The 24,622-nt window shown below is 38.7% G+C and overlaps 1 protein-coding gene and 1 long non-coding RNA gene across 4 annotated transcripts; one reads left to right on the top strand and one right to left on the bottom strand.

The window, feature by feature from the left end:
- Window positions 1–364: 364 nt before the first annotated feature.
- Window positions 365–24,590, top strand: LOC135079201 (probable isocitrate dehydrogenase [NAD] subunit alpha, mitochondrial). Of its 3 annotated transcripts, none has more exons than XM_063973790.1 (7): window positions 365–455; window positions 791–958; window positions 1,328–1,506; window positions 12,405–12,620; window positions 15,614–15,749; window positions 17,732–17,845; window positions 23,902–24,590. In XM_063973790.1, exons 1-7 carry the CDS (start codon window positions 429–431, stop codon window positions 24,127–24,129), a joined length of 1,068 nt encoding a protein of 355 aa, XP_063829860.1. In that variant the 5' UTR covers window positions 365–428; the 3' UTR covers window positions 24,130–24,590. The 3 variants fall into 3 exon arrangements, with proteins under 3 accessions (XP_063829860.1, XP_063829859.1, XP_063829858.1); XM_063973789.1 differs by lacking the exons at window positions 365–455; window positions 23,902–24,590 and adding exons at window positions 465–712; window positions 21,648–22,530; XM_063973788.1 differs by lacking the exon at window positions 365–455 and adding an exon at window positions 471–712.
- Window positions 19,998–20,923, bottom strand: LOC135079203 (uncharacterized). Its single transcript, XR_010258757.1, has 2 exons — window positions 20,679–20,923; window positions 19,998–20,160 (listed from the first exon to the last, which is right to left on the bottom strand). It is a non-coding gene; the product is annotated as an uncharacterized LOC135079203 (long non-coding RNA).
- Window positions 24,591–24,622: the final 32 nt, after the last annotated feature.

Raw genomic sequence — 24,622 nt, 5'->3', positions numbered from 1 at the left:
TTAGTCATTCATAACATAGAACAATATTCATAGTTCACATTCATGGTCTCATACATTTTTTGTGGCATGATTAATTTCTTGTATCTTTGGAACTGTCATAATTTCGACATTGTTTTTTAAGGCATTTAATTTTTGGACTAATTTAGTTTTGCCAAATAATTATGTACTAAAAATATATCTTTGTTTAGTGCACCATGAAATCAAACGTAAAAACATACAAGATTTCAAGAAAAGCTTAATCAAAAATAAAATTCATAAATTTTAATTTTACATAGTCCTTGACATCTATTTCCGGTCATGCGTCGTAGTGGCGGGCGCCGTAATTTCCTCCACAGATGAGTGATTTCCTCCTTCTCTATGATTTCCTCCCCCTCCGCCCTTCACCGCGGAGATTATCATCCGTCGTCGTGTAGCAAAAATTTAAAGAAATGGCTGCGAGATTAATCAGGAAAATCGTAAGTTTATAATCAATCAGTGTTACACAATACCCGCGTTGTTTCCTTTGCATGCCACTTATTAATTTCGCCCTGATAGTCATTAGAGCTTATTGTTCTGACCATCCAAAAATAGACGTACTATAGTTATGTCGAAGAATTACATAAAAGTGCTTTTGAAGCCTTTTCGTGAGAGTAAAGTAGTAGAAGGTTTGCTGAAGTGGTTCGAGCCTGGCGCGAGTGTTAAAGCCGGAGGGGTACAGGGCGTTAAAAATGAGGTTAACATTATTTTTGTTGGTTTAATTGGTGATGTGGTTTGAGGTTATCTAAGGGGGAGTTTTTTTTGTATTTTGAAGACCCCGGCGGCTCGAAGCGGTGCGGCGCAGTACAGCACGGGCGTACGGAGGGTGACGCTGATCCCCGGCCATGGCATCGGTCCCGAGATCACCGTCGCGGTTCAGAAAATATTCGAAGCCGCCAAGTGCCCCATCGAATGGGACGAGGTTGACGTGACGGCTGTTAGGGTAAGTCCCTTCGTCATTAGTATCTTTTGTTTACTATTTTATAAACAAGTGACGATACATTAACTTAATATTACTGCTTGTGATTTATTTATTTGATACACTGCCAAGAAACATTGTTTTTATTGTGGAAATTTAAGTTCCATATGTAACATCAATCTTCTATTGTAGAACTAAATAAATTAGGCAGTGATTCTCTCAACCTGTTTGAATATTTTATTTAGGGATTACACATGACAATATTCTTATATCTAAAATTACCATGCATTATTTGAGCTATAGCAGATTTATTATCATTCTTTTGTTTATTTTTGGTCACTCAACAATATCACCTTATCTTCATTTGTTATTAACACTTCTCTACAATTTTAGGGTCCAGATGGCAAGTTTGGTATCCCCCAGAAGGCTATTGACTCCGTGAATGAAAACAAGATTGGCCTGAAGGGCCCTCTCATGACCCCCGTGGGTAAAGGCTACCGCTCCCTGAACTTGGCCCTACGTAAAGAGTTCGACCTGTACGCCAATGTCAGGCCTTGCAAGAGCTTGGATGGGTAAGTTTACAAATTATTCATTTAGTAATAATCTAAATATATGTATAAAAGGAGAAACTGACTGACATATAAACGTAGGCACTTGAAATTTGGAAGGGACGTAACTTAGGTACCATACAGGTGCACTAAGAAAGGAATTCCCGAAATTCCCATGGGAACGGACCCCTAAGGGGGTAAAACGGGATCCACGCGTACGAAGTCGCGGGCGGCCGCTAGTTTATATAATTTTCTTTGCTCCTATGTTGAGAACTATGACATTTATGGCAGGAGAGTTTTTGCAGACATTGAAATGTTTATAATTAAGATGCGCTGATGCAGATAATTATTTTTGTGTGAGAGCAAAAAAACCCATTGCTTGGTATCAGAAAATAGAGTGCACCTTTTTTATATAGCTAGTTATTATAACTTTAATTTTTTTTTTTTTTTTTTTTTTTTTTTCTCCTCTTATTATCTACGATCGGCCATCCATAGCCATAATTAGATGTGTTCTGGGAGCGGATTATTTGACTGGTATTCCATTGAATAGCAAAGTCCATCACTGGTAAGAGCTCTAATTTCTCTCGCTGAGCTCGAGGATGTGCCATCTCTTGAGGCGCTTTGTATCTTCGTCCATTAGCAGGTTCTTGGCCAGCGCGTTGCTATGTCTGTCGAGTCTCTGTCTGTACTTTTTGCTGTAGTTGCTCACTTCCTCCTTTACAGTCGGCATCTCAAGGTATTCGTGTATTTCTGCGTTTCTCACAAACCAGTGGGCGCTGGAGACTGTTCTCAATGCGATGTTTTGGAATCTCTGTATTATTTTCAGGTTGGAGTTGCTAGCAGATCCCCAGAGTTCTATTCCGTAGGTCCAGATTGGTTTGATAATAGACTTGTAGACGAGCAGTTTGTTGTTGATAGAGAGTCGGGATTGTCGTCCTATCAGCCATGACAGGTTCCTGAGTTGCATATTTGCTTCAGTTCTCTTGGCTTTAACATGATTTGCCCAGGTTAGCCTTCTATCGAGGTGCAAGCCCAGGTACTTCACAGTGTTATTGGTTGGCAAGGGTTTGCCTTCCAAGGTGACAGGAGCACAATCACCTTTTCGAAGGGTGAAGGTTATTTGTGTGGACTTAGTTACGCTGGGCCTGATTCTCCATTTTTTCAGCCACAAGTCTATTTTGTTAAGCTGGGTCTGCAATTTGGTTGATGCCTTTTCCGGGTCTGTATCGCTTGAGAGGCACGCGGTGTCGTCTGCATAGGTAGCCGTCACTACATCAGGTGTCTCAGGCAGGTCTGCCGTATATATGGAGTATAGGACAGGTCCCAGCACTGATCCTTGCGGTACTGAGGCTCTGATTTCACACAGCTTGGAGAATTCTTCTTCATATTTTACTTGAAACCTTCTTTGTTCCAGGTAGGATTTTAGGATCATGTAGATTGAGTTCGGTCTGAGGCTCTGATTTCACACAGCTTGGAGAATTCTTCTTCATATTTTACTTGAAACCTTCTTTGTTCCAGGTAGGATTTTAGGATCATGTAGATTGAGTTCGGTCTGAGGCTCTGATTTCACACAGCTTGGAGAATTCTTCTTCATATTTTACTTGAAACCTTCTTTGTTCCAGGTAGGATTTTAGGATCATGTAGATTGAGTTCGGTAGTAGGGTTTTTAGTTTGTATAGTAGACCCTTGTGCCAGACTTTGTCGAATGCCTGTTGTATGTCTAGGAATACAGCAGAGCAGTATTCTTTTTTCTCAAGTGATTGCCTGATTTTTTGGACCACTCTGTGCACTTGCTCAACAGTAGCATGTTTCTCCCGAAACCCAAACTGGTGATCCGGTATGATCCCATTCTCATCCAATATAGGCTTCAGTCTCCACAGTAGCATCTTCTCGAACAACTTAGATAAGATTGGAAGTAGACTTATCGGTCTATATGAACTGGGTTCAGTTGGAGGTTTTCCTGGCTTCGCAATCATGCATATGGTAGATATCTTCCAGATGTTTGGGAAATGGTGTATTCTGAGGATTGCATTGAATAGCATTGTTAGAAATACTATTGGTTTTCTGGGTAGTTGTTTGAGAATTTCCCCCGTTATAAGATCGAAGCCTGGTGCTTTTTTGTTGGCTAGTTTAAATATTGTTCTTTTGAGTTCCCTAGGAGTCACCAAAGCCAGTGGTAATGTCAATTGTTGATCACTTTGGATCATCATTTCGACTTCTGCTTCGAATTCTGTAGAGGATGACTCGTTCGGAGTGAAAACTTGACTGAGGTGTTCTGCAAACAACTCCGCTTTCTCTTTTCCGCTTCTGGCCCACGCTTCAGCTGCACTTTTTCTTATCGGTGGAATGTGATTTTGTGGTCTTTTGAAGTTTTTAGTTATTTTCCAAAGGGAGTAGCCGTCTTTTTTGTAAGCGGATAAATTGGACAGCTTATGTTGGAATGCTTCATTTTGATTCTCTTTTATAAGTTCTTTCAGCTCTCTGGAGGCTCTGTTATATTTTGCTCTGTCACCATGATGTCTACCTGTCTGCCATTGCCTTCGTAGTTTTCTTTTTTCTACCAACTTGTTACGTATTTCAAGTGGAATATTATTTTTTGGGGCAGGGTTATTTAGGGCCGGTGTTGCACGCCACGCGGCGACCTGGATGAGATTTGTTATATAGAAGGCAGCTTCTTCTATATCCTCTGCTGTTTTTAATTTAACTTTCAAGTCTATTTCCTGTTCTATGTATCTTGCAAATGAGTCCCAGTCGGTTTTGTGGTTAAATAGTGTCGATATCGGTTCTTTAGTTATTACTGAGGTACTAAACGTTGCTATAATTGGTGTGTGGTCAGATACAGAGTCAAGTGAGGATTCAATTTTGAAGTACATTTCTGATAGACCTTTCACAACAAAGAAGTCCACAAGATCAGGAATTTTATAACTTTAATTTGAGGAAGACATCATATTGTTATGGATAATATCAAAACTTACTTAGACATTTACCTAATGACTGACATAAACATAATCAATATTTTTTAGGTAAATCCTTTGTCCAAACACTAAACTTAAATAGTGGTATTTGGATTATGCTTCAATAATAGTTTTATGTCATGAGATAAAATAATTTTTAATTGGTTATTATTAAAACAGTGTTTGACTTATTGAGTTATGTAACCAGTCTGAATTGTGGAATATGGGAGTTCAAGGAAAGAAGTAATTCTTCAGCATTAAACTGTATTTAGCGTTTGCGTTTTCTACAATAATACACAACCACACCGGCCCGCCTCCATGACAGCAGAGGGGTTCACTTCCGTATCCGCTAGTGAGGTGACACGACATTAGTGATGTGGCATTGTTCTCACCACAACACCCTTCCTCAATGACACATCTCCAACAAACAATTAAAGTTTCAAACTAACTTAAATGTTAATACACTTACAAAAAAAAAAACTCATCCCGGGCTGCACCATACCTCTCTAACCATAACTAAAGTATCAAATTCCAAATAAATGATTCCAAAGGTAAATGATGATGCAACTCAGGGCCTAGTTTGTAAAACTACATCTTACAAAATCCTACCTTGTTTCTACAGTTTTCAAATTTAGATTTAGCCAAAGGCTTAGTACACATGTCTGCAATTTGTTTTTCACTTTGTATATATTTTAGAATAACAATTTGTTTTTCAACTCTATCTCTAATATAATGATATTTCAAATCTATGTGCTTCAATCTTTTATGTTGTTCAGGGTTTTTTGCAATATGAATGGCAGATTGGTTGTCCTCAAACATAACAATTTGATTACACTTTAAATTAATTTCTGTCAGCAAGTTTATAATCCAACAACCCTCAGATATCCCGTTAGCTAAAGCAACATACTCAGCTTCTGTTGAAGATAATGATACACACTGTTGTTTACTGGACGACCATGAGACCGTGCACCCATACAACTGCATTATGTAACCCGATGTAGACTTCCGGTCAACCTGATCTCCTGCCCAGTCTGCATCTGTGTATCCAACCAAACATTCATCACCGTTCATACTGTAAACCAATTTCATATGTAAAGTTCCTTTTATATATCTTAAAATCCTTTTTAAACCCTTCCATACATCCTCATTTGCACAACCTTGGTAACGACTCAAATAACCCAAAGCATAACACAAGTCTGGTCGAGTACCTAACATAGCATACATAAGACTTCCAACTAACTTTCTACACTTTCTTGTCAATTCTTCATTCTGATAATCTTGTTTCTCAATTTTCATTCCAGGATCCATAGGTGTACTAACCGGCTTGCATTCTTCCATCTTGTATTCCTTCAAAATTTCTTTCAAATAATCTATCTGATCAATTACTATTGACTTTTCATTCCTTTTAATGTTGATTCCTAGATACTTAGAAATTCCTTCCATGTCCTTCATATCAAAGTTTTCCTTAAGTATTTCTTTTAGCTTCTCAATTTGTTTACTATTTTCTGAAATCAAAAGTATATCGTCTACGTATAATAGTACATAAAATCTTTTTCCTGGCATGTAATATAAACAATAGTCACAGTTACTACGATGAAACCCTTCCTGTATCATTAATTTATTGAACCTTTCATTCCAATATCTCGGTGACTTTTTCAGTCCATACAATGATTTTTGAAGTTTTAATACTTTTCCATCCTGTTCCATACCTTTTGGTTTTTCCAAATATACTTCTTCCTCTATATTTCCATACAAGAAAGCGCTTTTCACATCCATCTGCTGTATATCTAAACCATACTTGCATGTTACAGCCAGCAAGATACGTAAAGTTGGTAGCTTGGCTACTGGAGCATATATTTCAGAATGATCAAACTTACTGTCTTGCTTAAAACCCCTAGCGACCAATCTTGCCTTATAGATACCTTCAGTTCTCTTCACCTTAAAAACCCACTTGCTGTCTATTGTCTTCTGACCTTTAGGTAAATCCGTTTCTATCCATGTATTATTACTTTTCAGTGCTTGCAGCTCCCTATTTATCGCCTCCAACCATTCCTTACTATCCTTCCCAGTTATTGCCTCTTCATACGTTAAGTCTTCTTCTCCTTGTGCCGTCAATCCCACCTCATAATCTCTCAACCTTTGAGGGGTTTTTACTATTCTGCCACTCCTTGTTTTCCTTTCCTCCAACCTTGCTTCATCTGGGCTATGCCATTCTTCTGATTCATATTCCTCGTCCTTGTCCACATATCTCCTTTGACCAGCACCCACTTCAGATCTTCTTTCTCTCTCTTGTTCTTCATCAACATTTGTTATTTCTTCCGGTAAATTTCCATATTCCTTCTCTTCCATTTCCTCATCATTCTCTATATTCTCGCTCTCTTCTCCCATTCTCTCCTCATCATCGCTATGGCACACCTCTTCTATGTCACCCTCCCTCTGACTGATCCTGTTATCTTCCATATCTTCATTTCTTTTCATTCCCAGCACAAAAACAACATCTCTATGAGTTTCAACATCTCTCTTATTTTCAAACCAAATCCTATAACCTTTTGTATTTATTCCATAGCCGACAAACCTACCCATTTTTGCTTTTGAATCCCACTTTAGCCTTCTTTGTTTGGGGATGTGAGTGTATACTTCAGTTCCAAAAGATCTTAATGTATTGATGTCAAAACTTCGTTTATAAATTAGTTCATATGGTGTTTTACCTTTCTGGCTACTGCAACCTGTCCTATTTATTGTGTACACAGCATTACTCACAGCCTCAGCCCACAACTCCTTGCTGACATCCGCATTTATGATCATAGTTCTAGCTGATTCTACAATTGTTCGCATCTCTCTTTCTATTCTACCGTTTTGTTCTGGAGTATACGCCACAGTACATTCATGCAAAATTCCTTTCCTTTTAAACACCCCTTCCAACTCCCTGTTTTTAAATTCCCCACCACCATCCGATCTAAACTTTTTCACCTTGCATTCAAACTCATTTTCAAATTGCTCAAGAAACTCACATATTCTCTCTTTCGTCTCATACTTACTTTTAAGAAAATACACAAACCTGTAGTTACTGTAGTCATCCTTTAATAATAAAAAATATGAAGACCCACCTAAAGATCTTGTCTCCATCGGGCCACATAAGTCTGCATGCACCAAGTCTCCTGGTCGCTCAGCACGGCTCTCACTGCTAAAGAAAGGCAACCTATGTTGCTTTCCCTGTATACAAGACCTACATTGATCAATCTGCCCTTCATATTTGACACTATTTTTATTTAATATTTCCTTGACATGTTTAAAATTTTGATGGGCTAGTCTTTCGTGCCATGTGGACAAACTTAATAAAGCATTACAGTCATTTTGATCAGAGTTACTTTCAATCTTAAATTCCATTAAATACAAACTTCCTACACGTTTAGCTTGAGCCATAACTGATCCATTTTTGAGAAATTTACAATAGTTTTCACTTGATGATAACATGTAGCCATGGTCAACAGCACTAACCAAAGAAAATAAATTCACATTTAAATCAGGCACATATAACACATTATGCATGACAGAAGGTATGTATTCTGAGCCATTGTAAGCCAACAAATGTATGTCCCCCATGCCTTCAACATTTAACCTTTTCCCATCCCCAACTATTACCTTTTTATCAATTTTACAAAAATTCTGAAGAAACCTTTTATTATATGTCATATGTTCGCTAGCCCCTGAATCCATTATGAAATCCAAATTATTTTTAATATGTAATATAGGCTCTTGAACTATGAATGCATTTTTAAACTTATTTTGAGATAAATTACAGTTTTTAGCCAAATGTCCAGACTTGTTGCACTGATAACACTTTACTTGTTGGTTACACTCAGCAGCCATATGGCCGGTTTTGTTACAACGATAGCACTTTTTCTGATGACAGTCACGCTTCATGTGTCCAACTTTGCCGCACACAAAACACTTTCTATCACTGTTGCCATTTCCCTTGAATTTGGTTCTGGTCGCAAATGCAGATGATGTAGACTCCCCTTGGTTATTTCTTTCTTCTTCAATCAATAATCTTGAGGTTAGTTCCTTTAGGTTTTGTTGACACGCAGGCACCGACTCCCAAGCACTTACAAAGTGTTTATATTTCTCTGGCAAAGACATCAAAATCTTGGTAATTATCATATTATCTGATGGTGGTTCGTTCAACGTTCTTAGCTGGTTAGCTATTTCTTCCAGTTTTGAAATGAAGTTCATCATTGGTTCTTCAAAGGTTAAGTTAAAGAAACGTTGTTGTACGAGATGCACACTGACCTGCGATGAGGGCTCATACAAGGTAGATAACCTTTGCCACATTTCCCTGCTAGTCACACAGGACGACAAGTACGTCATAACCTGTTCCTCAACTCTTGTTACAATGATCTCCTGTGCTTTGTAATCCTTTTCATACCATGCTTGTTTTTCTTTCGAATCCTCTTCCTTAAGTAGCTCGCTGCCAATGACCACATCATACAACTTCTTAGCCCTTAGTATCACGGACAGTTGAAACCTCCATGCCCCCCAATTTCTGCCATTCAGCATCATACGCTGCTCCGCTCGACCCTCCATGATCTTGATTTTCGGAAACCTTCCCAACAGCTTAATTTCCGCACCACCTCGTGTGAAAACAGGTTACCCACACCAACCCACGCCGCGCCACTTCAGACAAAGATGCTAGTTTTATAGTCACTTTCCCTTAAACTCCAACACGCGTACGCGTGTCTGGGCCCATAACCAATTGTGGAATATGGGAGTTCAAGGAAAGAAGTAATTCTTCAGCATTAAACTGTATTTAGCGTTTGCGTTTTCTACAATAATACACAACCACACCGGCCCGCCTCCATGACAGCAGAGGGGTTCACTTCCGTATCCGCTAGTGAGGTGACACGACATTAGTGATGTGGCATTGTTCTCACCACAACAGTCTGTTCCGGAATGTAAAAATCTGTTAGTCATTTTTGTGTACATAAACTGTATTGGAATTTGTTTTTTTAGGCATAATATTGTTACATAACTCATGATAACACAAATTGCTATAAAATATAAATCATTGATAATGTCATGATAATGAGTGCACAAGTCAAGTTACTCATTCATCAATTAAGATTATCAGAAATGTACTCAGCTAGACTGCCACATAACTTAATGTTTTGGTTATTAATATTTACTGATTTATTTTATACCTATTGAAATTGATTAAACAGAATTCCAGGGATCCTGTAGGGATTTTGTCTAAGGAACAATGTCAGGTCTGTAAAGTTTTGATATACAAAAAATTTAAACAGAACTTTCTTATGAGTCATGAATCCTTAAGCCAAAAAACCCAGTCATTCATGAATTGATAAAAACTCATAGTACTGTTAGTACAAATTATTATTTGTAAGTTAAACTAGGTGTTATTGCAAGTCTTACCCATGTTTAAACATTGAAAACATATGTTGTTATCCTAAAATAACAAGAAATGCTAATCTAAACATTTGTTCTCATTATCATTCAGTTTATTACCATAAAAATATTGGTAGATATTTTCATTAATGTTGAATGAAAAAATACTGACTTATTTATTTATCTTTGCTGTATTTCAAGTAAATATTTGTGACTATCATGGCCCGACAGACTGACCTTCCTTTAATGAGACATTGCCTAGTTTGTGCATAAACTAAGTCCTTAGGTGTCCATATTTGAATCATAAGGTATAGGCTACCATTTTCAATATGCTGATACTGTTCCAAGGTCGCGACCTTGAATGGTTTCAACTTTAAATTACCCGCATTATGCCAGCTATCTATTAGTATGATAATAAACTGAATAGAAATAGTACTTGACAAGCTCTATGTACTGTGGATATAATGTTTCTATGTATGAAATGTCGATCACTATTATTGTAGAAATGTACAGCATAGATTCAAAGTTGTGTCTATTTTGGTCTACTTTCTAAAAATGCCTTTGAATAAAAAAGTTCAAGAATGTTTTTTTGCAAAATCATTCAATCAAGTTTCGATGTAGGCTTAAAAGTCTTGTGATAATGAATCAATAAAGGTATGTAGTAGCACGCTTGCTATTACGATACGTTATCACGGCGCGCTTGAATTGATTTGTGTCACATGATCAAGGTTGTCCAACACGATCATTCTTTATCTTTGTATTGATATCTCTACGTGACATGTGTAGCATTTTAGTGTTAGATATTCTAGAGCTTAGGTCATGACCGATAAAGATATCAGTGGGTCTAGCTCTAGACAAATTGCACTTTAAAATCGCAAACCAGTAGGTACGGCTAGCACGAAAAACTTTCGAGTTTGAATCGTTTGCATATTCGGTAAAATTCGATACTCAACCTTCGAATTAAACGATAACGTGACGAATTTTGATTCTCAAAATAAGTTTCGTGCAACCATTTCTCATACTAAGTTCACTTTACGACAAGTTTACAAGGGCACTGTTGTAGTTTTCGTACTAAATCTTTTGATGGCGATTCGAATACGTAAACGATTCGAACTAGAAAGTTTTTCGTGCTAGCCGTACAGTCGAAGGTGGTCGAAAAGCCCTTTTAGTATGGAGTTTTGATGGATTCGATTTTCGATTTCATCAAAAAGTGCCACTTGTCTAGGGGGCAGATCTTGACATTGAATATTGAGCATTATCCCTAACTATTACAGGTCAAAATCAGCTGTATAACTAAGTGTCATATTAGCAATTCTTGCTTAACGAAAAAACCCAAAATTCCAATGTCTGATATGATTGATGGAAAAATCATAGTCGTGATAAACTTGTCTGGTTTCGTCATAAATTCAATGAATTATTATTATAAGGTATACGATAAGGATACGATTGAATAGTTTATCTAATCTTAAGATATAGGTACGTATGCACGTAAAACACACCTGCTTATAAAAATATTGAAATGGTTAAAAAACATAACGAATGCCCTAAAGTTATCAACACTGCTAGACATAGGTATAAAGCACCTGGCATACAGCCGGCGCAAGAATGACGTGACGTACCCTAAAATGATTAATATAATCTATCTAAATCAGTGTTTTAGAACAGTAAAGGTTTAAATGCATAAGTGTTGTATGGATTGAAGAACATTTTGTGTAACATTATAAAATGCATGAAAAAATACCGAATGGTCGGGGGGTCGCAAAATATTTTTTCATACTAGGGGGATCGTGTCATGAAAAAGGTTGAAAAACACTGAACTAAATAATTTGAATTCAAGTACAACATTACCTATTGTTTTGAGACAACTTCTCTGAAAAAATCTTGCTGAAGCTGCAAGGTCCATTGAAGTACTGGCAAAGCCTATGTGTTACTTTTTTCCCCTTTCATTTGCTTTATTTATCCTAGAGATAACTTTTGTATCAGAAAACCCAGATTTTTAGTTCAATCATGGTGGAATTGGGTGGAATTAATTGTATCACAAATTATCATTCTATCTTTATCCCTTTAGTAGTCATATTAATCAATCAATAATAAAAATAATACGTGATTTGTGGAATTTCTTGAAATATAAAATCATGGATTAACTGTAATCTTGGATAAAATGATAGCATTGATTCAATAGAAAAAATGTTGATAAACGAATTATCAAGGTGAATTCAATGCCTTGACTTTGAAATATTGTAGATTTGAGACTTGCACACTCTTTAATAGATGTATTTTATAGAAACTCGCACGAGTCATGAGGACATATTGACATCTCTAACGATTCTGTTTTTCTCAGTAGGATCCCCGCGCCTAGATACTAAGGCTAAGCTCAGATGATCGCGCAGAGAGGTTCTAAATTATTGCATAGAAAGAAGGACCGTTTACATTATGATTACCGTTCGGTACTTTAGATTTAAGGACGAAATATAAGGCAGGTTTCTAAAGACGTACCATGTCCATGGGGGCACCATGCCCCCTCCCAAATATACCAAGCAACAAACATCTAACACCATTCTTTTACAGCATCAAGACGCTATACGACAACGTGGACGTGGTCACCATCCGAGAGAACACAGAGGGCGAGTATTCCGGCATCGAGCACGAAATCGTGGACGGCGTGGTGCAGTCCATCAAGCTCATCACGGAGGAGGCCAGCAAGCGGGTCGCCGAGTTCGCGTTCCAGTTCGCGCGCGACAACAAGAGGAAGAAGGTCACTGCTGTGCACAAGGCTAACATCATGTGAGTACAATGTAGTGTGACATCATGTGAGTCCAATAACAGGGCAGTGTGACATCATGTGAGTACAATAGCTGGGTAATGTGACATCATGCGAGTACTACAGCAGGGCAGTGTGACATCATGTGAGTCCAACAGCAGGGCAGTGTGACATCATGTGAGTACTACAGCAGGGCAGTGTGACATCATGGCATCATATGAGTACAACAGCAGGGCAGTGTGACATCATGTGGGTACAACAGCAGGGTAGTGTGACATCATGTGGGTACAACAGCAGGGCAGTGTGACATCATGTGGGTACAACAGCAGAGCAGTGTGACATCATGTGGGTACAACAGCAGGGTAGTGTGACATCATGTGAGTACAACAGCAGGGTAGTGTGACATCATGTGGGTACAACAGCAGGGCAGTGTGACATCATGTGGGTACAACAGCAGGGTAGTGTGACATCATGTGGGTACAACAGCAGGGCAGTGTGACATCATGTGAGTACAACAGCAGGGTAGTGTGACATCATGTGGGTACAACAGCAGGGCAGTGTGACATCATGTGAGTACAACAGCAGGGTAGTGTGACATCATGTGGGTACAACAGCAGGGCAGTGTGACATCATGTGAGTACAACAGCAGGGTAGTGTGACGCGATTGGACGGCGTGGTGCAGTCCATCAAGCTCATCACGGAGGAGGCCAGCAAGCGGGTCGCCGAGTTCGCGTTCCAGTTCGCGCGCGATAACAAGAGGAAGAAGGTCACTGCTGTGCACAAGGCTAACATCATGTGAGTCCAACAGCTGGGTAGTGTGACGAAGCTCATCACGGAGGAGGCCAGCAAGCGGGTCGCCGAGTTCGCGTTCCAGTTCGCGCGCGATAACAAGAGGAAGAAGGTCACTGCTGTGCACAAGGCTAACATCATGTGAGTACAACAGCAGGGCAGTGTGACATCATGTGAGGACAATAGCTGGGTAGTGTGACATCATGTGAGTACAACAGCAGGGCAGTGTAACATCATGTGAGTACAAAGCAGGGCAGTGAGACATCATGTGAGTACAACAGCAGGGCAGTGTAACATCATGTGAGTACAAAGCAGGGCAGTGAGACATCATGTGAGTACAACAGCAGGGCAGTGAGACATCATGTGAGTACAACAGCAGGGCAGTGTGACATTATGTCAGTACTACAGCAGGGCAGTGTGACTTCATGTCAGTAGAACAGCAGGGCAGTGTGACATCATGTCAGTACTACAGCAGGGCAGTGTGACTTAATGTCAGTACAACAACAGGGCAGTGTGACATCATGTGAGTACTACAGTAGGGCAGTGTGACATCATGTGAGTACAACAGCAGGGCAGTGTGACATCATGTGAGTATTACAGCAGGGCAGTGTGACATCATGTCAGTATTACAGCAGGGCAGAGTGACATCATGTGAGTACAACAGCAGGGCAGTGCAACTTGCCACTCAACACAACTTAAAGTGATAAAGGTATATTTACTAGCTTGTGTATAGACAAGAAAGTTTCAATTACATCGAACTGAAAACGACACGCAGTACGGACAGTACTCGCGGAAAATTTAGTTAGTAGTATGTTAACTATTCCCATTAAACAGTCTACTAAAGGATATCGCATGACACTCCATTATTAGTTCTAATAGGAGGTGTCAATTACTCTCGTTCTTGTACTATGAGGCTCCACGTGTCACCATGGCAAACTATTTCAGTCTTTACTACATAAGAAATAACAGTAACTTTTCCATACATCTAAATGTGGCATTGTCAATAACAAAACTAGTAAGTACTAATACGCGTGTTCTTATTCATTATGCATGTATTGTTAAAATGAGCTGCCAAAAGGTGAAGCCATTGTTAATGTCTTAATTAGTAAAGCTAACAAAGTTGTTCCTGTATAGGTTTTCGACTATTTTTTTATGTAACAAAACAATGCTATTTTATTTAAATGACGTATATCTCTAAAATAGTGATCATTGCGTGTCACAAATATGCGAACATCAGGCAAACACATTGGGAAAAGTAGGCCTATTCATTTTGTCACTGGTAAATTAAATAGTTGCTCCTATACTAAAACTATGGTCCTTATTACGAAAGACAACCCCGATTAAATCTCAGTAAAATATTCTGGTTTGTGTTTGGTATTTTTTTTTTACTTCAACCAATCGGAAACTTCAATCTATGAAGATCCCTGTCTTAGAGAGATGTTGTTGCACGGGCGTTGTTGCGGTACCGCAGCGACACGTCAGATTATGTAGACCAGTGGTTCCCAAACTTATTTAGTATACTGCCCACTTTGAGAATAAATTATTTTTTAGCGCCCCCCATTTTTGTAGTCAAGAGTCGAGCTCAGTCGATGTCTAAGAGTCCTCCTAGTAGATGACGCCTCCCAAGCCTCTACACAACGTCCCGATTTTTTTATGGGTCTCTTACCGCCCCTCTTTAAGCGCCCACAAAGGGGCGTTTTCCCCCACTTTGGAAAAGATTGATGTAGACCTACGGAGCGGCACTGCTGCGATACCGCAACACACCGCACCGGGCTTAGACGCTATGTGGTATCTCTCTTAGACCTCAGCCTCGAATTTAGCGGCGGCGGCGGCGGTAGCGGCGCGGGAGCGGCAGGATCTTATGCGTAAAATCAAATAGACCTGTTCTCGAAAACAGCGGCGCGGAAGCGGGTAACGAGCGGGCAGCGGCGCGGGAGCGGGCAGCGCACTCCTTCATTTGCCCACAATAAATCGAGCGTTAGGAATAAATTTGAATCGAAATAAAATTGTCGCTGTTGTTTAGACATTTCGTTTGCGAATAAAAACAAATATCTCGACAACACAACCCCGAACACAACACTTCGCCGCTAAAGCGCCGCGCGAGCTGCCCGCTTGTTTCGAGAACGGGTCTGCGTTGCCCGCCCCGTTCCCGCGCCGCTGCCCGCTAAATTCGAGGCTGAGGCCTTAAACTTATTTTCTCTACAATAAAGTAATCTGTTGTTCCCAGGCGTATGTCTGACGGTCTGTTCCTACGCTGCTGCCGCGACCTGGCCACCAAGTACCCCGACATCAAGTTCGAGGAGCGCTACCTCGACACCGTCTGCCTGAACATGGTGCAGGACCCCGCCAAGTTTGACGTGCTTGTGAGTGTTACAGTTTATTTATAGTTTAATTTCATTGTCCAGTGATGGTATACGGATCTGAGACGTGGTCGCTTACTATGGACCTCATTAGAAGGCTCAAGGTCACCCAAAGGGCGATGGAGCGTGCTATGCTCGGAGTTTCCCTGCGTGATCGAATCAGAAATGAGGAGATCCGTAGGAGAACCAGAGTGACTGACATAGCTCGCAGAATCGCTAAAATCAAGTGGCAGTGGGCAGGGCACATAGCTCGTAGAGCTGACGGCCGCTGGGGCAGGAAAGTTCTTGAGTGGCGACCACGAGCCGGAAGACGTAGCGTAGGCAGGCCTCCCACTAGGTGGACCGACGATCTGGTGAAGGTCGCGGGAGGCGCCTGGATGCGAGCGGCGCAGGACCGGTCTTTGTGGAAATCCTTGGGGGAGGCCTTTGTCCAGCAGCGGACGTCTTTCGGCTGAAACGAATCAGATCATCGTCGTCGTTTGAGACAAATGATGTCACGAGCTACTGCTGGACTAAGGGCTCCCCAGGGACTTCCAGAACCGCACCTGCGGTGCCCGCAAACTTATCCAGGTCGCACGTCATTCGAGGGTTTTAAGGCCGGCAATACATGGACCGCTTGAAGCAGTCAGGGTATTGCCGGCCGAGTCAGTTGCAACTGCTCGAGCGGTACGTGTATGTGCGTCCATAGAACTCTGCAGTTCACTATGCAGTCGCAGCTTGAAGCTGTCGAACCTGACTGTTTCAAGCGGTCCGTGTATAGCGGGCCTAAGAGTCACTCACTCAAAACCTTTATGAGTGACCGCCCATTGATTGAGGAACGTTTTGGGAATGGCCCTGAGAGCCTAAAATTCAGTTTCAGTTTTGAAGAAAGTCACTGTCTGCGGAGGCGTAGTTTGATTTTCATTCACCGAAAACGAACTGGTAAAAAATGATCCATAATTATATTTGCCAAAGTAATTCAATGTAAACTACGCGATAACTCGCGTGTCATGTAGGTGGGCCTATTTGCTGATAACTAGAAGCTTGACATAACGCGTATCGCTGTGACGTCACGGCTTCGAATACGTAACGCGCTAACGCCCCAAAACATTGTTGCAACTGGAACGCTGCCAGTGCTTCGCATTACGCGAATTGATATGAAAATAAAAGTTAGCTATTTTTGTCTACTATAGTTATAGGTTTTTTTTTTGTATAATATGGATTTCATTTACTTTTAGTACTTAAAGCACAGATAATAAATTGCGTTTTGCAGGTTTATTCAAAGGTTATTAGAGCATTTAACATGAATGTAGGATTTAAAATGAAAGTCCTTTTGTAAGGATTAGTCTATAATCTTCTTGTTTGAAGGTTTTACATTATAAAAAGAGCAAAAGTGGAAAAAGTGAGCGTCGCGCTCGAGAGTTAGTTCAAAGATGGCCGGCGCCGCGCTAGTGCGGTACTGCACTTCCTGTTTGGAGGCATTAGTGATGCGCGTACGTCAGGCGTGAAGTGAAAACGGTGGAATGAACATCGGCGAACAATGAACATTCCCTAGCAAAAACAGGGGCTATCTAAATAACAGTTAAATTGAAAATAAACATCATTTCGACATTACGGTTCATAAAGTAGCCACCTCATTACTGAAAAAAATATTTTCCTATGGCATTGATTTCGAAATTTCTCTCTTTTGTGTTCGTTCGTTTCAGCCAAATGACGTCCACTGCTGGACAAAGGCCTCCTCCAAGGTTTTCCACAATGCACGGTCCTGCGCTGCCCGCATCCAGGCTCTTCCCGCGACCTTTACCAGATCGTCGGTCCACCTAGTAGGAGGCCTGCCCACGCTACGTCTTCCAGCCCGTGGTCGCCACTCGAGAACTTTCCTGCCCCAACGGCCATCGTCTCTACGAGCCATGTGCCCCGCCCACTGCCACTTGATTTTAGCAATTCTGCGAGCTATGTTGAAGAGTACGAGTACCTATTCAACATTACCCCTTATACTTTTCCAGGTGATGCCCAACTTGTACGGAGACATCATGTCAGACATGTGCTCGGGCCTGATCGGCGGACTCGGGCTCACGCCGTCCGGAAATATCGGCAAGAACGGCGCGCTCTTCGAGTCTGTAAGTATACTGACAAAGGAGATACGAGATAGATATTAGGGCTATGGGGTTACGACGAGGCCGATGTGATCAAAGTAGACGCCAAACTAAAATAATAATTTAACTGGAGTCCACTTTGATCACCCAGGTCATCTTATCCATGGGTGATCAAAGTGGAATAGACGGATTACTAATGTTTGGCCAAAAAACGTTTCCCAAATTATCACATCGCAAACAACGTTTCGCAAATTTTCAAAACAAACATTTGGCAAAACAACTTATTGCAAACTTTTAATTCGCAAATGTCGTTTTTGGCATATTATTGTTTAGCAAATTATTGTTTGGCTATTCTATATAAACATTTGCCAAGTAAAATTTTGCCAAATGATAATTTGACCAAATGAATTAGTTGCGAAAAGTACAGTTGCTAAAAGTTTATTTGGGAAATGAAACTTTGGCGATAAGTTGTTTGCGAAGTGAAATTTTGCGAAAAGTAATTTGGCCAAACGGAAGGATACCGGAATAGACCAATGTAATAAAGTCATAGGCTGTGAGGAGTGACAGTCGTAACAGATGCATTGCGTGATCGTGTTGCGGAGCGAAGTAACTTGTCTGACAATGGTACTACGAGGGGTTGATGATCGCGTAAGGAATATTTTTATTTTTGTTGTAACTTAATGACACTACCAGTGGTTGTTTCTATAAAGTATGAGTTACAACATTTTAGAATTTCCAGGATACAAACAAACTACACTCGAACAAACTCGCAAAAAAAAATAGCTTAGATTTAGGAAGGCGCCAATTGGCCAATTTGGAAATCATTTTAGGAGGCCTATGTTTAATATTAACAGTAGACGTCTTATTTTAGACGAAAAATTCAATTCGAATAGTAGTTTATTGTATTATTTGCTGTCAGCACAAAACTATTAGCACCAACAAGTTCATAACAACTTATCTTTTGTTGATCACAAAAACACATTTCCACTCAGCACAAACTATCATGTTTCCAATTTACTTAATATACGTACCAATATCTTCACACGAAAAAAATACTATTCACATGTATGAAGCACTTTTAGGTAATGGAGTTAAAATCGTTTTTTATTTATTTTCGCCTCTTGAGTGAACATCTTTTTACAACTAGTGCAAACTGCTCAACAGTGATATTATGTAAGTCTATTCGAGGATTATTTAAACTAACCCAGGTGTGGATGTTGTGTGTCTAATTTGATCATCATTATGTCATTAGTATGGAAAACTTACTCTTTTACATAATATGCATGGTGTCACTGGAAAATCTTGTTTGTGGATGTAACCCTCTTACTCTTTACCATATACATTATGTATTTAACTTACTATATTTAACCATGAAAATGGATCATTGGAGAGGTTTGGGAAGGCAAGCTTCCCTCAATAGTGTCCTAACTATTGAGGGAAGCTTGCCTTCCCAGTCATTGAAAGTAATAACATAACAATTTTATAGGTATTTATTTACTCATTAATGTGGAAAAGATGAAAAAAATGTGTGTGTGTAGGTAATGGTATCTAATATATTCCAAAAAACACGGGTGGTTTATAAATTTACTATTTAATTATTTCTGTTTTAATGTTTGTGATTTATACATTTTATGTGTCCTTCCTGTTTTAGCATGTCTCTAAAATGTTAAGACAAGTGCTACCTTCGTTTATAGTGAAATAACTCAGAATACAGAACAAACCAGAAGGAGTGTTCGATAACATTTCTACGCGGCAACTTGTGTCCAAAATACTTCCCCTCCCGCGCCCCTCTACCCCCTTTAGTGTTACTAGCGCCGTGTGACACCCCATTTTTGGGGTAAAATTATGTAATTTTTTAAAGAGATGTTAAACAAGTAAAAAATAAGTAAGTGAAATAAGTACACACGGCCACAGTGTTAACTATCCATTTCCGTTTTTGCTCTCGCTCTTATCAAATGGTGATTCTTTGCGATAGAACGAGACGACATGACTGGCCATAGGCATAGATAGTACCTACCTACCTATGAATTTAATTTTTACTCCGAAGTAACTAAGTGTAGATGATTATTTATTTCTATTAAATAGTGTAATATACTATATGTAGGTATAATATGTTATTTAAAAGTCAATTACAAAAGTCGAATATAAATTTTAGAATGCCAAGTAAAACAAAAAAGAAACTTAAGGTTCTTTATTATGTAAACATATCGACAACAAAACATTTGTTTACGGCGCAGTAGTGCTTTTAGTTTAACTTTTCTTAGAGTCAAAAACAGAATCCAAATCAAAAACATCACCAATACTTGAATTTGATTGCGAGGCAACTCTGGCTGTGTATCCTGAAAGAAAATCAGAGTAAGTATGTAAGCAATAATTAATTAACTACTTAAAATTATTATTAAATATACAAATATTGCTGCTGCTGATCTGTTGATACCAATGCCTTACTTTTGAATAAATGGGAAAGTATGGAATTCACGATAGTAATTTATTATCTCCTCATTATTAGGGAGTAATATGATAAATTAATTCAATATATTAAAATCAAATCAAAATCAAAAATATTTATTCAGTTTAGACCACAAGTGGCACTTATAATTTAATTAATCAGGTTGTCATGTCATGGATGAAATTACACTAAAAACTAATTAAAACAAAAAGGATGGGGAAAATATTCCATTATTCTGTGGTAACGCTAACAAAATTAACGCGTGAATTTTTTATAGACAAATGTAATTCAATATAAAAAAGTAGGGTAAAATATTCCGTTGACCTGTGGCAACACTTACAAAATACAACCGTGATTTTTTTTAAAAATTATTATTTAATTAAAATGAATTGGAAATGTGCTACTTACGGATAAAACATGATCCCATGCACTTTCTTCGTAATTCCAGTAGCATTCTTACATGTTGGAACGGCACAAGACGGCATAATTTAATTATAAAGTGTCAATCTGACGGATATGTAAACAATGCGCGCGCCGGCCATTGACTAATTGCTCTAAAGTCAAATTAGTGCGATTTGGAGTAATTTATATGAATACACATTTACGCCCGTTGACGGTTTCTGGTTTGTTCCGTATTCTGAGTGAAATAATAAAATTTCCTGAAATCGAAGGTGTCACTTTTCTTACTCTTTCTGACATCTTAACAAAATCATTTGCAATTTGAATTGGGTCCTTGATGAAGTTATTGAAATAAATATTTTTGCCAAAAAATATTTTAAAAATATCTTGTTTTGTCTACAGCTAGCAACCGTATGGTATACGAATTAATCACTCGGAAAGGTTATATTTTGTCCTTGCTCTTGCATCTTGATGCAAGGTAAAAGATTAAAATTATGGTGGTAATTATTTTTCACTTAGTATGCGAATATTTGGCTTGCTAAGTCTTTATTCATGCTACTGCCTTTTGCTGATAAACATTCTGTAAATTGGTAGACTGCTGTCTGGTCATTTTGCGCCTAAACAATAAATATAATCAAAATCAAAAATATTTATTCAGTTTAGACCACAAGTGGCACTTATGAGTCTACAATCAGATGTTTCTCTTCTGTACTATATTTTAAGACGAGTAAAACTGTACGATACGACTGCTAGTTTTAGAGCATGAAGAAGATCAACTCATTAATTTGTAACATTTAGGCTGAGTTGCACCACCTGACTTTAGCAGTAACTACCTATAACGATAACCGGCGTTTTTTGTATGGAGTTTGACAGATTTTTGACGTTTGTCAAAGTTACCCAGCCTTAAAGTCGTAACATTTCTACTCATTCGAGGACCCGACCCAAATTCCGCATCCAACTAATAGCACGCTTCCCCAGGTGCACGGGACCGCGCCAGCCATCGCCGGCCAGGACAAAGCGAACCCTACCGCGCTTCTACTCTCTGCGGTCATGATGCTACGTCACATGAGGCTCCTTGACCACGCCGGCAACATTGAGGCTGCCTGCTTCGCCGTCCTCAAGGAGGGAAGAGTGCTCACTGAAGACCTCGGAGGCTCCAGCTCTTGCACTGAGTATACAAATGAGATCATCAAGCATCTACAATAAGGAGTATGAAGTTGTCATCGGGGTGTGATAGTCATGCCAAATGTAGGAAAGGTTCAATTTTGATGGCTCAACAGGCTAGTAAGATGAAATATTTAAGATTAATTCAAAATATGGTGGGTAAATAATCACTGCCTTGTATAGATGAATTTAGATATCGATTCTGAAAAATACTCAACGTTTATCTTTGTTCATTCAACTGAAAATAAACTCTTGCAAATAGTATAATCCTTCATATAGGGCCTAAATAACATAGTAACCAGTTTGAAATAGAATGTCAATTACTGTAATTACTTTTTTTTGTAAAGGAATGAAAGGCAAGTTGTATGTTGGCGAGCGATGACAATTTCTTGAGGACAACTCCACTGTTGCAACTAGTTAAATTGATAGATCAAATTGTTGACTATGAAGTAACATTTTCGTACCGTAAGCGTTCTTAGATCTAGCCTTATTTATTGTGATGAACGATTCGGATCTGCGCACGAGTGGTAGCCAAAGATGCGGGACATCTATTTAAATGACTAATATTTTATTTAAAAATATTATTTAAACTCCGCCGATAGCTGTAGATCATAGATAGATCTGTTAATGTTTCATTTTCATTCTTCAATTTATGTTTTTTTTTCGAAACTTTGTATGTACACCTGGAATAAGTGTGCGTCTGATCTGTGGTATTATGTATTATACATTTTTACACTGACTTTCTTATGTGGCAAAAGACCACAATATCTACCATCAGTATTAGCTTTTCGTTTAAATTAGCTTCAAGACTTCTTAAACCTTTACTTTTATTTTGTAAGTGACCAAAATATATCGCAGACGTAAACTTATCATATTTAAAGCATTTATGTTACAACTTTCTTCACTGAAAAAAGTTTAATGAATAAAATGCGATAAAAATGGTAATATTTCACAAAAGACATAGTGAAAGACTATTGTGGAATGTGATTGTAGCTTTTAATAACATGCCAAAACAACAAAAGTACATGTAAAGTACAAGTTTCGAGAGAAACATATTCTTTGTTGATATTTACATATTATCACAATATTAATTTCAATCAAAAATTTTAATTCATTTCTGTCTAGCTAGGTACTTAATTTTACTTCTTTATTAAATGCTTTTTCTTTTTCGCATTTATTTACATTATATTTCGGTATTATAAAATGCCATTAGATCATGATTTAGCTTATAGTTTGTTTGTGATGTATTTTTAATTAGGAATTATTTTCATAACACTCAATATTATTTGAATATTTTTAATCATTCCAATTTTCATTTTATTTGAGTATTTTCGTATACGCGTGCTAGTAACTGTTACCAGTATTTACCATTTTTCGTATGTTTAAAACAGCATTTTATTATTATGTACTTTTAATTTAGTTTTGTGTGATAATTAAGCTTAGTTCCTCATATTTTGTGATTGTAGTATTTGCTTGATTTTTTGCATTTATCTACCTGAGTATGTTGACGTGGTATTTATTCGTATTATTAAGTATTAATGTGCCCAGATTATTATCTGACAATAAAACGTAATGTAGGAACGCCTTTTATTTTACATAGTCCAAGTACACAGAACGCTGTAGAACACGAATTTTTTATGTTTATTTTATGTAAATAAGTAAAATCCGATTAAATGCATACGAAAATGACGTGGTGTTTGTTTTAATCCTACCTATGTATTGTTATTCTGATACACTAAAGTTGCATCCAAATCCATTCAGCAAGTAGTTTTTGTTTGAATGAGAAATAACTCCAACTCAAAGACTTCACATTGATATTTTTTTTTTTTTTTTTTTTTTTATGCTAGACAAGGCAGGTATTTGACCGCAATCGCACCTGGATCTATCATTAGAAGGACTGCGCGCGACTGGTCCACAGCCCTTACATTGTGTTGTTTTTTTCATGGTCCATTCCATTGTTTGGCGCCCAACGTGGTGCTTTTCTTACTTGCCAAACGAGGTTAGATAGATAGAAATTTGGTCTACTTTCTAATTTACTTCCATATATTAAAATTATCTTATTTCCCAGGTGCACGGCACTGCCCCCGACATCGCCGGCAAGGACATGGCGAACCCCACCGCTCTGCTTCTCTCCGCCATCATGATGCTCAGGCACCTTCAACTGAACGACCACGCCGACCGCGTCCAGAACGCCTGCTACACAGTCCTTAGGGAGGGAAAGAACCTCACCGGAGACCTCGGAGGCACCGGCAAATGCAGCGAATACACCAACGCCATCATCTCCAAACTCAACTAGGCTGCACAGAAGATGACCTTCGCCTCTGAACCTCGAATATAAAAATAAACAGTATTTTTTTCGAGTGCAACCAGCGATGACATTTAGAAAATGTATTGTGGTCACTCGGACAGTATTGGTATTGTGCATAAAATGCTTGTGATGCCTAGTAAATAAAATTATGTACCAAAGCTATTTGTAATAGATAAGGTACCAAGTACATCTCAATCGGAAATAGTTACCGACTTTGTTTACCATACGACCGGAACCGACTTTCTGATCTTTTTAAATCTGCAATTTTGAGATTATTTTATATTAATCGTTTTGTAAATAAGTACTTCGCATGTATTTATGACCCATGAGGATAGTTTTAGGTAATTCACAACGCAATTAGACCGGTTCCATACTAATTATTAGATTAGATAAAATACCATCAAATACGCTATGTTGATTCTTTTTAATAAAATAATTTATTTATTAAATTGCGTTTTATTTTTACCGTGAATTGTTAGGA

The sequence above is a fragment of the Ostrinia nubilalis genome, chromosome 16 (assembly GCF_963855985.1).
Source record: "Ostrinia nubilalis chromosome 16, ilOstNubi1.1, whole genome shotgun sequence".
Taxonomy (NCBI): Eukaryota; Metazoa; Arthropoda; class Insecta; order Lepidoptera; family Crambidae; genus Ostrinia; species Ostrinia nubilalis.
The sequence above is the reverse complement of the archived record's forward strand: the minus strand, read 5'-3'. Positions and strand labels throughout refer to the sequence as shown.